Source organism: Archocentrus centrarchus, chromosome 15 (assembly GCF_007364275.1).
Source record: "Archocentrus centrarchus isolate MPI-CPG fArcCen1 chromosome 15, fArcCen1, whole genome shotgun sequence".
NCBI classification, from domain to species: Eukaryota; Metazoa; Chordata; class Actinopteri; order Cichliformes; family Cichlidae; genus Archocentrus; species Archocentrus centrarchus.
This window is the reverse complement of record NC_044360.1, coordinates 19,861,455-19,878,907: the sequence shown is the minus strand read 5'-3', so window position 1 is coordinate 19,878,907 and position 17,453 is coordinate 19,861,455. Positions and strand designations below refer to the sequence as shown.

General features: G+C 38.7%; 1 protein-coding gene across 1 annotated transcript in view; it reads right to left on the bottom strand.

The window, feature by feature from the left end:
* adgrb3 (adhesion G protein-coupled receptor B3) overlaps positions 1-16,559 on the bottom strand; it is a 112,069-nt gene extending 95,510 nt beyond the window's left edge. Inside the window, exons 1-2 of the mRNA XM_030748114.1 lie at positions 16,084-16,559; positions 13,614-14,382 (exon numbers count right to left, since the gene is read on the bottom strand). Of these exons, the coding sequence (XP_030603974.1) occupies positions 13,614-14,367 (754 nt within the window). The 5' untranslated portion in view covers positions 14,368-14,382; positions 16,084-16,559. The remainder of the gene's footprint in view (positions 1-13,613; positions 14,383-16,083) is intronic.
* Positions 16,560-17,453: the final 894 nt, after the last annotated feature.

Here is a 17,453-nt window from a genome sequence, read left to right as displayed (position 1 = left end):
AAATGGTCTATTACTGTTTCCTTTGGAAACAAAGGTGTCTTTGAATACACCAAATCAAAGTCTAAACAGATTACAGACTTGAATGCAGAATTTACATGGCACCCATATTTGATTTGCATCATACTCAGAGTGGTAGATGCTCTCCAGCAGACAGCAAAACCAGTGAAAATACACACAAAAAAAGTTCAATCCATTAAAAAGCACTTAGCAATCACTTAGATCTTAAATAATTTGACCTTCTTCTAGTCATATCTGCTAGTTAACAAAAATAATGATGATGAATGTACATGTGAGATGCAATCATGAGTTTATGAAGCATAATGTAGTATTAATGTTTCTAATATGAAATAAAACACTATAGTTGCAGAATCCTTTGTTTTCAGTTAACTAACATAAATTCAAATTTCTGTTTGTTTGTTTTTTAAAATTTTTTTACAATCACTTGCAGAGTATAAACACTTTACAAATTAAAATAAAATTTCTGAATCTCCTTTATGCCAGCTGTGCGACTCAAATAACCAGACTGCCCAAAGATGGGATGAATAATGGTTACTATGGCCACAGCATGGCTTCAGTTTCTAGTAATGAAAACTCTCAGAGGGAGGAATGCTGTTACTGATTCAGTATGCACGGTTCACGCCTCTCATAATCCAAGCATTGGTTGTGTGAAGCTCTAATAACAGATGAACTGTTTCAGCCATCACTTCAGAGTATTTCATGGCAGGATCATCACTGCAAGACAGAGTTTATTCAGCTTTTCTGTGCTATTTATTTGTTGGCATAGTTCATACTGGGAAATAGAGTTCTATAAACCCAGCCTTGACTGTATCAGCAATTTTGCACTCAAAATGAATAAATACGGGCACACTAGTCAGCATCTGCTTTACATGTTCAAGGTGCTTCATACAATCACTGTTTTACTGCCCTCATCTTGATCAGTGTTTTGTCATCAGAGTTAAACCCTGTTGCAGCTGTAACAGCCCCTTAGTGATGTCACTATGTACATGTACTGAATGCACCCCGTCATCACTAAATGATAGCTCTCCAACTGGCAACTAAGATAATATTTCAAAATCAAAATTTAGCATCTTAAGAATTATTATTCAAATAGTATTTGAAATTACAGAATTTAGCAATTCCCAGATGACAAAACTGATTTGCTTTCTCTGAACATGATCTGTATCTTTGCTTTTTGGTTGTGGGGCAAAATGCGCAAAATCTGAAATTACAAGCTGTGTCCAAAGATGAATAATTGCTAACCCAACTGAAGGCTTTTACTGGGGGCTAGTAAATCAGAGCAGGTTTGGGAAGTCTGGGCTAGCTGTCGTGCCACAGTATTGATTCAGTAATCCGAAGCCATCTCCCAAGTGCTTCTGATTTATCTGTCACATTTCATTATGACTCCTGTGCTCTGAAACTCTTTCTCTTTAATACAATACTGCAGAGAGCATTTAACCATCTGATGTGTCGTCTGTATTGGCAGAAAGGATAAGACTCCCTGCCGTAGACTTTCACTAATTTGGTCGGGTGTGATTTCCTCATATTATTTTGTTAAGAGATCTCACGCTGATGCTGCTATTAACACTGGAGGGAGACTGTGAGTGAATTAACAATTGGAGATTAAAAAAAAAAAAAAAACATGCTTATGGTGAACTGGGTCATTCTATGGTAAAGAAATGGTGGTCATTTGAGTACTTAGCGGACTGCTGCTATATTAAGGCATGAAAAAAGAAAAGCAGCAGCGTCCTAAGGGAAATTGACAACATAGGCCATTTATTTATACAAGTGAAAATAACCTGTGTTTATGCTTATGGCCAAAAACAGGAAACTTGTAATATTTTTATGACACAACAATGCAAATGTCCCGGACACCCGAGCCCACAAATCTGTGTTGGCATTTGTTTCCGTCAGCCACAGCAGAAATCTGTGATAACACTCATGGTACATAAAAATGTGAGTGGTTACTTAAGGGGGGGGGGTCATCAATAACAGTTTAAATAATGCTGTTCGTGGTGGCGAGTGGTAACTCTGAATGTTGAACAGTAATTATTGGACAGCAGACTGGAAAATACTGAACTATTTTCTATTAATGAATAGTCAAGTACTGATTCGTTAATAAATATCTTTGAATTGAAATAAGTGCCTCCTTAAGAAGATGATCATTTTTGTGCTTGCTCTAGGTAGCAGCAACTGTTTAGTATAGTTCCTCATTACTTGCTGATTACCTGAGTATGACATAAGCTTTTCCCCACTAACATAAAGTGATAGACTTTATTTATCCCCAAAGTTAGGTCATAATGTCTTACTAACACCCCCACACAGTTTATTATTCTAATTTTTTTAATTGTTTTTTGTCAAGGAGCATCTCTTTTTTTTTTTTTTTTACGAAGAATGCCTTTAATCATGCTGTATATATGTCGATACTTTCCTTCCTAAAACCCACTCACTGGTATGCACACACCACTGTGTGAAGCCCACTGTGTGAAGTGTCAGTGTCAGCTGCGCTTTATTAATTTGCTTATTACCAGATGTTAGCCTGCAAGTTAATAGGTTAACCTAAGGCAGTGATCTGGGCAACATCAGCACGTCCTGCCTTTGTTGGCTCATGTTACTGGCAAGGTGCACTCCTCTGACCACTGTGAGCACACTCTTTACATTGCAGTAATCCCAAACATGTTTTCCTAAACAAATTAATTGTTGGGTGATGATTTTAAGAAGTTGCTTATTTAATTGATTCATTAAATGCTCAAGTCAGTGCATTGTAGGCTCTGACAATGATAAAGTAGAATATATATTTGTGGCCATAGCAAAATCAGGGGATTTTCTCACCAGATTTCTAGATGGCTAGAAAAAAAAAATCTATCTTTTTTCCAGTCTATAGTCAGGACTGCTATTTGTAAGTGATTGATTAGAAATGATACTTTCAGTAGGGAGAACAAATAGAAAAGATAATAATATAATACTTATACACATCCCATACTATTATTTACTCCACAAAAGCACTTCCGTTTCTTTTCTGCGTGGCCATCTATGTTAGTTGTCATAGTGAGAGCTTAGGAGTGTGCAGGTATGTTAACTGGCAGACCAGAGTAAGTTCAGCATTCTTCAGTCCCATTTTCCTCTTCATGATTTTTATCAATATCTGCACTGATGTTCAAAGAAAGATGTATGATATGGGAAATCACACTTTTAGCCCTCTCTCTAAGGATTTTGTGTTGATGACTGGCATCACAATTAGAAGCATAAACAAAAGAACTATTGCAATTAATATCAAAGGTAAACTTGAAACTAGTTGCTGTGCACCTTTACCTAAACCTTTATACAAGACTTCTGGTAAACACAACATTCACAGCTGAAATGTGATCAGAAGCCCTCGAGCTGCTTCACTGTGTAATTTTTAACGGAAGACAAACTGACAAGTTCACCATGTACCATCCTGACACAAGCAAGATATCATTGCAGCTCTTGCAGAGTGTGCATATAGCTGAGAGTAACAGCTGATGCAATATTACATCATTACCTGCAGGTGTCAATCTGATCAAATGTGTTGGACAGTATACTTTTTTTTTTATTTTTACATTAAGAACAATTTATAAAATGGTGCTGTTGTGGTGCAGAATTCTGACACTGCACGAAGCAGTATCAGTGACAGATGAGTTCAGGATGTGCAGCAATGCTGGCAGGCTAACCATGCTCTGGATGTGACATCAGTGTTGTATGTTGGTCGCCAGTCGTGCAAAGGATAGTTTGAAATCTAATTTAAACAGGCAGACTGTGACATGCACGGTGTCCGGAAATTCTACTCGGATCTGATTTTGCCATCGATGTGGTTTAAATCTGACTTGTAAATAAGGTCCTGATTCCCAACTTGATAAGCCAAGCAGCAATGGGTAGTGACTGAGGAGTTACTTCTATTTAAGCTTATTGTCTGAACAAAAGCAAATCTGGATTCCAATGTCACTGACATCTGCAGTCAAGGAAACAATGGACATCTTTACTTTTTATGCAACCATTTAATGTATTTGGGATGATGTGTTTAATAACAGCATGAATTCTATAAACTAAGGACATGCAGACATACATTTTTCCTACTGTAGCAGTTACTTTTTGCCATGCATTTATATTATTATTTTTTTTTTTTTTTCAATGTTCTAACTAAATAATTACCCAGTGAACTAAAAATGAATTAGTCGCAATAGGAAGGTGTACGATAAACTAGAGTCATGCCAAATACTGAAAAAAGTACCTCTTGATATAATAGGTTTGTGAGTCATAAATATATTTCACGTTGCTGATTTACTCGACTTACATGGCTGGCGGCTATTATTAAGTTATGATCGACTATCAAGAGAATCACTGCCATTCATTTTCTACCATGCTGTGAAGGACATAGAGCTGTGGACAAGCTGACAACTGGGCAAAAGTGAGAGTGATAATTTCTGAATCTCATTGTACGTATGTTACATAACAGTTCTCTTTACCGTGAGGAGCTGAATAACCACAATGCTCCATGGAAACATGCAGGCAGTGAAAGCAAATGTCTGCTGTCTTACTGATGTCCATCACTGAAATGTCACATCATGAATCTGCCAAGTATTTGTGCTGCCATTTGAAAGACCCTACCTTAAAAAGAAAATGCAAATATCTTAATAACGTAATTAAATTTTGGTTTGAGTGTTGTAATGTCCCTGCATTAAATCAGCTCAATTTTCACAATCTCTTGAAAATGACACTAAGAATATAACTTATCACACCAAGAATAATATCAAGGTTTATGTTCCTGTTTTTTTTTTCTTTTTTGCTCTTGTAAGTTGTCACCTGTTATGAAGTTCTTTTGTACTTTTTCTAAGTTCTGAAAATTGTTCATGGTTAAAACTTCAATTCAATTCAAATTATTGTCATTGTCCTTTCACATGACATAAAGCTGTGTCCTTCAAAGATATTTTTAAAAAATTCTTTAAACATAATATTCTTTAAGAATAATGCCCCCTTCCTTAGACCATGCGTGTTTATTTTTTTTTTTACCTATGTTTTCCTTTTTTTTACAAAAGAATTTAACAAGCTAAATGCAGGAATCTTGTCCTTGCATCCAGTCTGGATTTCCTGCTTATTAGCATCATCAGACACAAATGACACTTTAGGCTCAAAGGACAAACGTGTGAATGATTAAGTGGTATTTACTTTAAGCCTGTGCCCTTACCCACAAAACTGCAGAGTAACTGCTTCATATAGCAGGTGTCAGCGCTAAAGTAATTAATGTTATATTATATTTATAAATCTACTTGCACATGTAGATTAGCTGCTGATATTATGTTAAAAAAAAACAGTTTTGATGTCTGAATTTGTATTGCATTGAAAATATTTTATTTTGCAGCAGGGGATGTTTAGATTACAGGGTATTGTTGTGATGCTCAGTCTGAGTGCACTGTATATGCTGCCCTAGATCACAGTATACCATGTAAGTTTAAAAGCAGCATCCATTACAGCTACATGAGGACACTTGCCATACCCTGCAGAGGGACTGCCAGTGAGAGCAGCTAAAGAAGCCCCTTGAGAAAAAAATTGGATTTTGCCTCCACTTTACCACATAGACAGTGTTTTTGAGTGACAGACTCATTTGCCAGGTTTTGTGGGTGGATGTTTATGCAAATGCCTCTCCTCTGTGGGCTGAAATAGCTATCCAGTGACAGGCCAAAACTAACTGGGTTGAAATGCAGGAGCATGCAACTGAGAGGCTGAAAGCAGTGCATAATTCCCATTAAAATCTCTGGCACCATACAACAAGGGCTTGATAAAAATTTACCATATTAAGCCAGCCCACACAAAAGTTAGAATATTATTATTATTATTTTTTTTAATGTTTAAGAAATTTGACAATGTTTATCTGCAATAAGAGCATCAAAGACATGCCCTTGCTTCACAACTGCAGGGCAAAGCAGCAACAGACTCATGTGAATGTTGTTCATGTTTTCTTGGAAGGATGAATAGGGCAGTTGTTGAGGCTCTGTGGCAGTCTATATTAATTTGTCACATGATAATCCAAATTGCTGTTGTCCAAATTTGTTTTTACAATGAACTGAATTGCTCGAATCTGCTGGGAGGCAAAGATACCAAACCTTCATTTCACACGGCGTTCTAGTTACATGTAATAAAAGGAAGTACAGAGTGTTCCCTTTGCTCTACTGAAAGTGACTACAGGAATATTTTTTCTTTTCCTGTAGAAGGAAAACAGAATCACTGTATTGAATTAAACACAAGATGCTAATAAACAAATCTTATTCACATTATAAAAACATGAGACAGACGTGTTCTTTTACAGATATTCATTACTTGTTATGTTTGTATTCATAAAGAAGCCCTTTCAAAGGAAAAAAAAAAGATCATAACAGTGGATAGTCCTTTGATTTATAAGGTCCACTTATTATTAACTCATAAATTGCAAAATAGAGACTTGATGCACTGTGATGTGAAGCAAGACCTGATTACAAATGGAAATGTTTCCATGATAAATATGTGTTGTGTTGGAGATGAAAAACTGCAGTAGCACGCTGTCTGGAGCCTTTGTCAAAGAGCTGTATCAGCTTCAGCCATGCGAACACTACGGCAAAAGTCATGGAACACCAGTGCACTGCAAGATGGGATGTTAAATTAATTCTTTGGAGTGGGAGACTGAAAAGATCTTTGATGAAGTTTGCCTTGGCTAAAACCTACCCATTTCAATTTATTAACAGGGTTTTTTCAGTGGTGTGACCTAACAGCCGAAAACCTCTGATGCTTGCTATTGCTTCAGTGATTCCCACCATGCTTTTAGAGGACAGCGTTTCAAAACGCTTATTTTTAAATTGATGGACATGATGCTAAAGCATGAGCAACATGAAAATAAAACAGATGAAATACTGACAGGTAAAACCTGCTACTTCTCACCAGTTTGTATCTGACATCACTGGCGACATCAACAGTGCACCAAACCAGTCTCAGTTCAGCATTTTTCACAGTCTGCAGCGTAGCAGTGTTTTATATTTGTTACTTTGTGTTATTTTTATTTGATAGGAAAGCTCACAGAGTTGAATGGGAGACTGAATTCCAAATAGGCAAATCTGTGGCATTTCAAGAAGAATTTATGAATAGTTGCGGGAGCTGGTGCAGCATGGGTATACGCGCACACAAGTGTGCAAGTGTTCCACTGTGTGGAATTCATAACAAGAAGCAAGTTTACAGGTGGGGTACACAAGCTAATAAATCAGACATCTTTATTTCTTTTGCAGAATTTTGCTAGTGAAACTCAACAGTTTTGAGGGGGTGTGTCTGCCAAGCATTAGAGAATTAGACAAGCCACAACATTACATGAGCCATTACTCTGATTACAATTCCTGCTGTAATTTGGCTTTATTATAGCCAACAACTGTTTCTTCCGAATTTAATTGCAGCAGTGACCATTATTGGCTGTAAAGTTAAAACAGGAGTGGTCATTTACATGGCTCTGCAAAGGAGTTGGAGGTGGACCCTCAGCAGATGCACAGTTTGGACCTGGTTGGGCAATTTTATGAAAGTTTGACCTTAAAATATTTTATATATTACATGTGAATTGAGTAGATGATTTGAAGTATTTTAAATACTTGCTACTGTAGTTCACAGAAATACAGCTGTTTGTTTGGTTTTTTTTCCCAGAACATTAATATTTTAATGTTTTTTAAACATTTTACAAAATATAAATTTAGCCAATAAAATATGATGCATTTAGATTAAAATACCTAATGATATATCATATGTCAAAAATAACACACTACTAATATACAATGCTATTTATGTATGTATTATATTATGAAATTCATAAAGGGAATATTATTTTACTTGTTATTTAGCTTTAATGCACATTAACTTAGCTTTAACACACTGACCATCAAAAATTGCCCCTTAATTTCTTGGTTATTTGAGCATATAAGTGGATGTAGAACTTTGCAGATTATTTATGTGTAATATATTCTAGATAGTCTAAATACCATAAATCATATTCTCACTTTTTAAACTGTATTTTAGGTTTTCTTAGACTTACTATATTTCATTGCATCCTGTTGTCAGTGTAGTTGTGACAACACAGGGCTTTAATGTACTGTGCTACAGTTGGCAGTGCACAGTCTGTGTATATACAGGAGGAGTTATCAGTCTGACTTCCAGTTGTCATGCTGCTGAAAAAAAGGCTCAAGACTGAGATTGCCAATCCATGTCAAGCGAACAACAACATTCACAGCTGGTCTGCATCCACCTCGCTGCCAAGATATCATAGATAGAATCTCAGCTAGACCTACAGTGAGTGGTTAATATAAAGTAGCTCTAGTTACAAATTAAACTGTCAGGATGATTGAGTGAAAGGATCGCGATTAACTCTATTCAATTCAAAATGAGCTTTAACAGCTAAATTATGTCTTAACTGTGAAAAAATGTGTGACCTTTCCAAATCACAGCCTGTGAACTCTGATAGAAACTTGTACTGCTCATGTTTGACCCAGTCTCCCACTGAAAGAAGTGAGTTGGGAAAACATGTTTTCGAGACCTTTAATGATATAATTATGCCAGCGTTATTTGGTATATATATATATATATATGGATACATTTAGTTTTTTTTCCATATCAAGCCTCTTACGTTGGACCCTATAATTTACTGTATCATAAAATTGCAATCCATGTAAAACAGAGACTTCTGTATTTCCAAGGACCACATTTGCATCCATGCATGACGGTTTAAGGAGACCTTCAAACATTACACAATTTTTGTGGTTCTGTCATCGTGTAAAGTTACTTAACAGTCTCGATAGAGCCTCATGAACTTTTATATCTGGACGTAGCCACCACCTGGACCATTTGAGGAATGTAAAGTTTATATATGTATATTTAAGTGCCACACACAGAGGGGAGCTGCTCAGTCACCTCCAGACTGCATTATCTTTGCCTTAGAATCACAGGCTCGTGGATCCTGAAGTCATTTTGGGTATAATGTCTGACCACATTTTATTAGTTTTCTGTGTGTTTCACAAAACCGACTGAAATTGACCCAAAGCTGTGTAACTGATTAGAGCAGAAAATGTAATCATTCCAGACCCAGCATTATCTCTTCTTTTTTGAATAGGCAAAATTTAATAGACAGTTAATGGACAAAGAAGATGGCTGGCTCTTTCATAGTAATTCTTCAGGGTCCTGCAGTCTATCAAGCTTTTTTTGTTGACCTTGTCATTCTGTAACAACTTTTTTTTTTTTAGTATTTCTATCCCAACAGAGCTGTATTAGGAACAGGGATTCAAAAGAATGTTAACAGTAGGCGCAAAATGGGACACAATACAGTTTCTAAAAATTATAACTGGCACAGGCTGGAACTCAAAATTCCTAAAAAGGTGCAGTAATTGAGCCCAGAATTTCAGGGGGGAATTGGCACATGAAATATTCGAGACAAATAATGCATGTCTCAGATAAAAACAGATTCTGTGCTGTTGATCTGAGCTCTCTCCTTCACTGAATTGGAACTAAAATGGCCTCCAAGTGTACTGAACAATGGGGGTGAGCATAATGCAGTGTGACTACTGAGTGACTTGACTGAGATCCAAAGTGAATAAAAGGCCTCACTATGTGAGCCAGCGAGGCTGAGCTGCTGCAGTGCTCAGGACTTTGGCGGGTGACAGTGCGTTATAACGCTTCACACACATTTCATTTGCCAATAAATCCTATTGCCATTTCCCACATTGCACACGGCCTGTGTCGTCAAAAGTTGTAATCATCAAATAAGCATTTGTATATAGTCTTAAATAGTTTTTTCCTTGAAACCCCTGTCCTTTGGTTTAGCAGTGACTGACTTAAATTACCCGTTGAAATAACAGCTATAAAGTTCATATAAAGAACTGTATATAGCTTATTCATATTGCTTATCACATGAATGATAAGCAATATGAAAAAGAAGCTCAGACTCAAATATGTGATCTTAAAGATATTTCTAACCAACTTATTGTACTTAAAATGAATCTGCAAGCCTAGTTTGTGGACTCATGAAATATTAATCAGAATATTCAGCATGAGATTCAGTTTTTGTGTTTGATACTAATAATTAACTCTTATCTCCATAAAGCTTCTTATTGTCACAGTCACATTTGTCAGCTTTATCCACTATTACCTAAAATTCAATCATACCACAGAAACAGGAGGGCGGGGGTGGGGTGGGGGGGTGGTTGCGAGGAGGATGCAGTTGCCAGAATCTCTAAGAGAATCAAAACAGTGTTTGGATGAGAAAACTCAGATTTCCCTTTTCATTTGAAAATGTTTACTGTGCGACGCTGCGCTTTAGTGACAGTGATTTAAGGAACAAAAATTCTTTGTAGCGTTGTTTTTGTTTTCCTGTAACTATGAGGAATCTTGACACAAACATGACAAAGCACATCCCTCTCAGACAGTGAAACCCCCCCCCTTGACCCTCACCCTTGAAAACTGGCAACTTTATATGAAAGGAAATACGAGAATAATATATCTGTCCTCAGCCAAGGATCAGACAAGACAATGCCATGTTTATGGAACCAAGTGAAACTTGGTTTCTTTGAACAGAGCAGCTTGCATGGAAGTTACCAGCATTTGCAGAGAATATGGGTGAGAAGGGGGAAACAACTGGGTGAGAAAATAGTCTTAAAATGTCTTGTTGTTCTGGCTGTGTGGTAAGTGAAAGCCTCTTTTTGCACATGCTTTAAATTTGTGACAGAATAGAAAGTCTAATACGTTTTTCTGCCAAGCTTTTATTTAAAGCCGTTTTATATTCGTCTGCTCCAAAAATTCAGAGTCACGTTAGCTTGGAGTCGCTCTCGACCATTCATTACCCCGATAGCAAGAAAACCACCCAGGAAATCACAAAGAGGGAACACAGTGAGCCGTTCATTCACCTACGAGCAGCTCAGAGTTTTGAGCCTACTTAATTTTGATTGTGTGGAATGTGTTAGGAATCCCACAAAACAAACACACACACACACACACACACACACACACACACACACACACACACACACACACACACACACACACACACACACACACACACACACACACAGAATAAAATCTGTCATGCTGTGAGTGCCACTGCGCCACTGTGCTTCCTCCTTTTACAACTTTTATTCATGCAATGGGAGAATGTGATAAAAAAAATAAAACTGCATAAATGAGTCATCAGAGTAGTACATCTGGATTTCATTGTTTTTGCTGTGGCTTTCAAAATGCCACGATACCACAGGGCGGGCTCTGTCTTTTGTCTGAATAATCACCTTAAAGAATCAAGAGCGTTGCCTCTCAAAATGCTGTTGCCCCCCACTCCCACCCCCACCCAGTCTGTGCAGAAACTCTGGTGGGGTATTTGTGTGGCATGGCTGAAGTACACAACCTCCGGCCCTGCTTTTCTTTGATGTGCTCCAAAGCCATCCTTTACCAGGAACTGAAGATCAAAGACACATGATTTTATCAAATAGAGCTCTTGTCGACTGTTTGTAATGCTTTATTCTTCATCAGGAATACCCACTCTGTCACTACGAAGCCACAGGAGACGCAGTGCTCTTTTAAAACCCAGTGGTGATCTCCCCGTTATCCAGATGAAAACGGATTTATTCAAACCTCCCATCAACCAACGCTATAAATAGAAGCTTGTGGAAAATCTTCTAAGAGGAAAAAAAAAAAATAATCTGTGCTCTTAAGCTGTTATTAACATGCTGATAGAAAAATGTCAAATGTTATTTTAGAGCAGGGAATTTTCTGTGAAAAGATGTATAATGCTTCCCAGTAATATTTATGGCACAAATGTAAGATTTACTAAATGATGAAATTATCTAACAAAATACACAGCTGAGTCATACTTACTGTTGTTACTCCACATGCTATTTGACTGGGGGCCGAATTGTAATGGTAATTTTCTTCAGATGCCGTATGCATTATGGCTTAAGGGCTCTAGAGAAGCAGCAGCTGAACAATTCTCAAAATGGGTTTGTCATCCGACTTGATGGAGGTTAGCCACTCTATAAAATACAAGGAAACCTAGAGCAAGAGTAATTCTTACAAAATAAATGCCATAAATATCTTAAACATTGTAGTACTTAGGTATCTTACTATAAAAAAAAAAAAAATTCCACATGTGCGTGTTTGAAAAACATGCCTGGAAATGTGACGTGGCACATAGCAGCACTCATCTCCAGTCAACTGAACAGCTGAACTACTGCAATCAATATTTATCTGTTCTTTGTGATAAGATAACTGCCACCTGTTATCCAGGGTGTTATTATAGCAACTGTTATTTTGGTAAGTGCCACAGGGAACTAGCTCCATAACGTTCCTGCTATCATTATCCCCCCCCCCCCCCCCCCCAAAAAAAAACCCCAAAAACAAAAATCTAAAGGTTGGCTCATTATTTTGGGTTCAGTGTGCCATGATTTTACCCCCCCCCCCCCCCCCCCCCCCCACACACACACACACACACACACACACACACACACACACAGTCTTGTTTCAAGGTTTCACTGTGAATGCAGCTCACCTCTGAAGTATGCAACATATTCCTTCGAGGGGGGTTTCACTGCTATCTGTTTAAATGCAAGCAGCTATGTGTCGTAGCTTTCTTTGACAAACAAAACAAAACAAAACAAAAAACTCCCTTATGATGACCCTTACCATAACTGTTTACTGTTAAATGATAATTTGTATGTCTACTTTTGAATGTCTGTGGATGAATCGGTGGTTTGTGCATGCATGGGTGTTTTTGATGCATGTATGCACATTAGTGAATTACATGTGAACTGAAAATGCCGTCTTTCTTCTGTGTATTATTATTATTGCTCAGATCCAACATACAGTAAAAACACGTTGCATTGCTCTATGGCAGCACTGCAAAAGTAGCATCCCTCTAGAACAGCTTTTAAAAGGAAAAAAAAAACTCTAATGAATTAGCTTACATATATTCCCTTTTTTTCTGCAAAGCTAAACAATTCTAAACTAAACTCTTACATCTCATCCACAAGCTTTATATGTTGCATTGCTTGAGCATTGTGTTCCAATTGGACACTGCTGCATCAGCAGTGCTTCCGTTTGACATACAAGTACATGCCAATAAAAATGAAGGATGTGTCCGTATTGACCACTGCTGGCCTTTGTATGGATGACACTGACATAAATGTATATACACACAAAAATTATCTTTGGATTTGCAGCCATTTTAACTCTGCTTATGTGTACAAAAACAGCCATTTTAAATTCACAGCAATGATACTGCATTTTGAATTCAGTCCAACCAAATGAAAGACCCCCTTTTAGGTGGTTTGGTTTGTGCTGGTGTGGTCTTTACTACACCCAACTCCCCCGGCAGCGGTTTTTTTTTTTTCTTCTTTTTGTTTTTTTTTGTTTGTTTTTTTCTTGAAGTTGACACATTTCTGAGCCAACTACAGTAGATATATCTATGTGTGCTCTTTGTTTCATGGGCCATCACACTTCAAACATGCAATTAGGGCAGAGGTAGGAGTGATTGACGTGCACATTTATTTGACATGATTACTATCTTTTCTATGCATCTACAACTCTTTCAGCATAAAGAAAGAAGATGACAGGATACTCACCTTCTTTAGGAGGCCGTTTCACTTCTGCGGTCAGATTGCAGATCTGCCCAGCTTGTAGTTGGGGTGACAAGCAACCTTCCGTTTGTGGATTCAAAGGTAAAACCACATTGTTGAGCATGAGCATACTCTCTGATTCTCCATCTCCTAAATGCTGAGGACATGTGCATTTCGTGTACACAATCCCACATGTCTCCACTGTCCCTTTTTCTAATTTCAGGCAGTTTTCCAACCATGTACAAAGCACTTGACATCCAAATTGGCTAGGGCTGGCCTTATTCAACACCAGAAATTCCACAATAGACTTTTCCTCCTCATCCAGCTTCTGTGGCGTCAATCCATTGTAATCATAAGGGAAAACTCTCCGTAGCTGAACAAAATTCTTGTCATACAGCAAAAATACATAAATATTCTTCGAATCACACAGATACACTATAGACTCGTTGACTTTCAGTAGTTCATTGATCTTTTCGTGTGAGTAATGGTCAAATTGATAAGCAAGCAAAGAATATTCAGAGCAGCTCAAGTCTCGCTTGTATAGCTTCAGGTAGATGCTGTATTTGGTAGGGTCAGGGTTCTCCAGCGTCCATGTACAGTTTGTATAGTTCTTGGGAAACATTTCAGTCACTGAATATGATCCATAAATGACCCCCTTGACCAGAGTGGAACACCAATAATCTTGGGCACCAGTTAATCCAAACATAACCAGAAGATAGGTGGAAAATATATAAATCAACAGGTTTCGAACAGCCTTCATCCTATGTCATTTGGCCTGCAGGAAGAGATGAAGAGGATTACACAAAGGGGTGTTAAAGCAGAGCACACAAACACATGATAGATAATCATTATCAAGTCTGACTAATGTGCTTACATTGTTCTTATTACATCCTGCCATGAAAATGAGAAGAAAAAAAAGGACACATAGGTAAACCTCAGCAACATGTGTTTTGCATCTCCATCCTTCCTCCTTCATCACTATACTTTGTGCAAACATTGCCACCTTGTGGTCGCTTCGGCCATTATTTATTTATTTATTTTTATTGAGGGAGGTGGGTGCAATAATGTGAGTCATTTAGACGTTATTAATTGGGTCGTATTTGGTACGGCACAATCCCCGGAGATATACAAATGTGGCTATTTAGAAAATCTGGCGACAAGGAAGAAGAAACGGCGAAAGTGCCAGGATTTGCAAGTCAGCGCAGTCCACGCGAGTTGTGGAAATGCAACTGCTCATTTTACGCAGTAACCAGTATCTTTGCACATGAAGCTATGTTCTCCGTGATTTAGGCTGTTTCCTCACAGGACAGTTAGATAATATGAGGCAGAAGATTATTATTATTCTTCCCCCCCCGCCGTGTGCTCGGTCTGCGCGCTGTCGCCTCTTCCACCACACCACCTGCATGTCTGAAATTCAGGGCTTGACGTATTTGACAATGCAATTTGATAAAGAGACTGTGTGTGTGTGTGTGTGTGTGTGTGTGTGTGTGTGTGTGTGTGTGTGTGTGTGTGTGTGTGTGTGTGTGTGAGAGAGAGAGAGGGAGAGAGAGAGAGAGAGTCTATGTGCGTGTGTATATCTGAGCTTGCATATGTGCGTGTGTGCACCTAAATGTGTGTGTGTGTGTGTGTGTGTGTGTGTGTGTGAGTGAGAGAGAGAGAGAGAGAGAGAGAGAGAGAGAGAGAGAGAGAGAGAGAATGCAATGCGATGTCCTGATTGCTTTAATCCTACAGGCAATGCAGCTGTGAGCAGTGTCACAGCAGAACGTGCGTGTGTATGTGTGTGTGTGAGCGCGCGCGCGTCTCGAACTGTGTGTGCGTGTGTGTCTGTGTAGGCGTTCAAAACGCAAGTAGGCTGGAGATAGGCTACCAGTTTTGATAGAATATACATTTGCCCGTATGTCTCCAACTTCTTTTCTTTTAATCACAAATCACGTCCGTCGCGTTACCCTAGAATTATATGTGCGTTATATAAGGATTTGTGGAAGGGGTGCTGAGTTGGATCAGCTTTCTGTCGTGATAAATTCATATGAGTCCACGTCCTCCCGCAAGATTCATGGCCAAGGCTAGAGGAGAAAAATAAAATCAGTATTCTGGAGACGAGAAATCGGTCAAGAGACGTTGATTTTATTGCCGGGCTTCTAAGAGCAATTTAGACTCGAGAGGAAATCTGAATATAGAGAAACGTCGGCCACGGGCTACATCTCATGCAGTGTCACTTCGACGCTCGGCACTTTAAAGTGATTTTTGCCTCTTAAGAGAGAGATCAGCTCTTAGAATTCCTCTGTTAAGCACCCTGGACTAATGTGAGCGGATGAACGCTCCAAAGCCATCGTGATGAATAGACGGGGCAAATGTTTTACAGAGGGAGGCTAAACTTTAACTGACAGATGACATACGAAAAATGCCATTTCAGTTGCTCGAAGACCTTCGTGAATTAATAACAACAACAACAACAATAATAATAATAACATCTTACCTTACACTGCGGAAGCTATGGCTATTTTTTCCACATACTTGACCACATCCTTTATAAATAAATTCTGCAGCCCTCCAGTGAATCAATACTCCCCATTCCCGACAATAGAAGTCCGGCGCAACAAGATGGTTCAATGGACGAAAATAAAATGCGTTACACTCCGGTCTGCCCGCACATATCCCCCCGTCTCCTTCTTCTTCTGGGTTTTTCCCATCAAAACGGAGCGCAACAACACACGACAGCCACCGAGAAAGAGAGAGAGAGAAGAAGGGAGAAAGACCAAGAGAGACAGAGGGGAAGAAATTCTTGGAGTGATGAAGAGCGCAATTCTTACAGTATTTACCATAAATTAATTCGGCAGACTCCACGTCTCTATTTCCCACTGAAATGTTTTCTCCATCAAGTCGCGCAACCCCCCCTCTCCGAAAAAGGGGGTGAAAAAAAAAAGATCCGTAGTGGGTGGATGTGAGATGTTGGGGGCTAGTGAGTTACAACACAGAGAGAAATAGACGCGCTTTGCTTGGTGCTTGCAGAGCTCCAGGAGCAGGCTGCAATATCACGTCACACTCAGCCGCTAAGATAAAGCACGTACGTACGCTTCTTACTGCCGCTGCGTCTGGCACCGCCACCACTTTCTTCCCTGCCCTCCTCCTCCTCCCCTCTTTCTTTCTTTCTTTCTTTTTTTTCCCCTCATACAGCCTGCCTTTAATTCCAGTCAAAAGGGTTTCCCCCCTGAACTGGACCCTCGCAGTTGTGCTCAGACAATACTGCGCTTTGCTGCTGCACCCTTTCTCCAATCAGGAATATTTCACGGATTTTAATTTTTAGGGCCCGAGCACGAACTGTGCGAAGGCCCTATTGTAATTGCTTTGTTTATTATTATTTTTTTTTTTTTTTTTTTTTTTTTTTTTTTTTTTTTTTTTATTATTATTATTATTCAGGCAAATGAATTGGCTTTTTGGGGGCTTTATCATATTCAAAAACTCATGAAACTTTGCACATGCGTCACACCTGGTGAAAATTTAAGTATTTTAATGGGCTCGGGCAAGGGCGCGCCCAAATGGCTCGCTAGCGCCCCCTAAACTGGAGCCCCACCGCTGTGTTTCACGTACATGAATGAACCTTCATACACATGTATATCATGTCCCGGCGCACAAAAAATCCTCTTGGAGCCATGCCCTAAACCCAACAGGAAGTCCGCCATTTTGAATTAATTATGCAAATTTGGCGATTTGCAGCCCTCACACTTTTTCTAATAACTCAGAGGTTTTAGACGTTATCATCTTCATATTTGGTTTGTCTAACCTGCACCCCCAGGGGAATCTAAATCTCGAAAATGGTGAGTTTTTGCCAAGGGGGAGGGGTCCTTA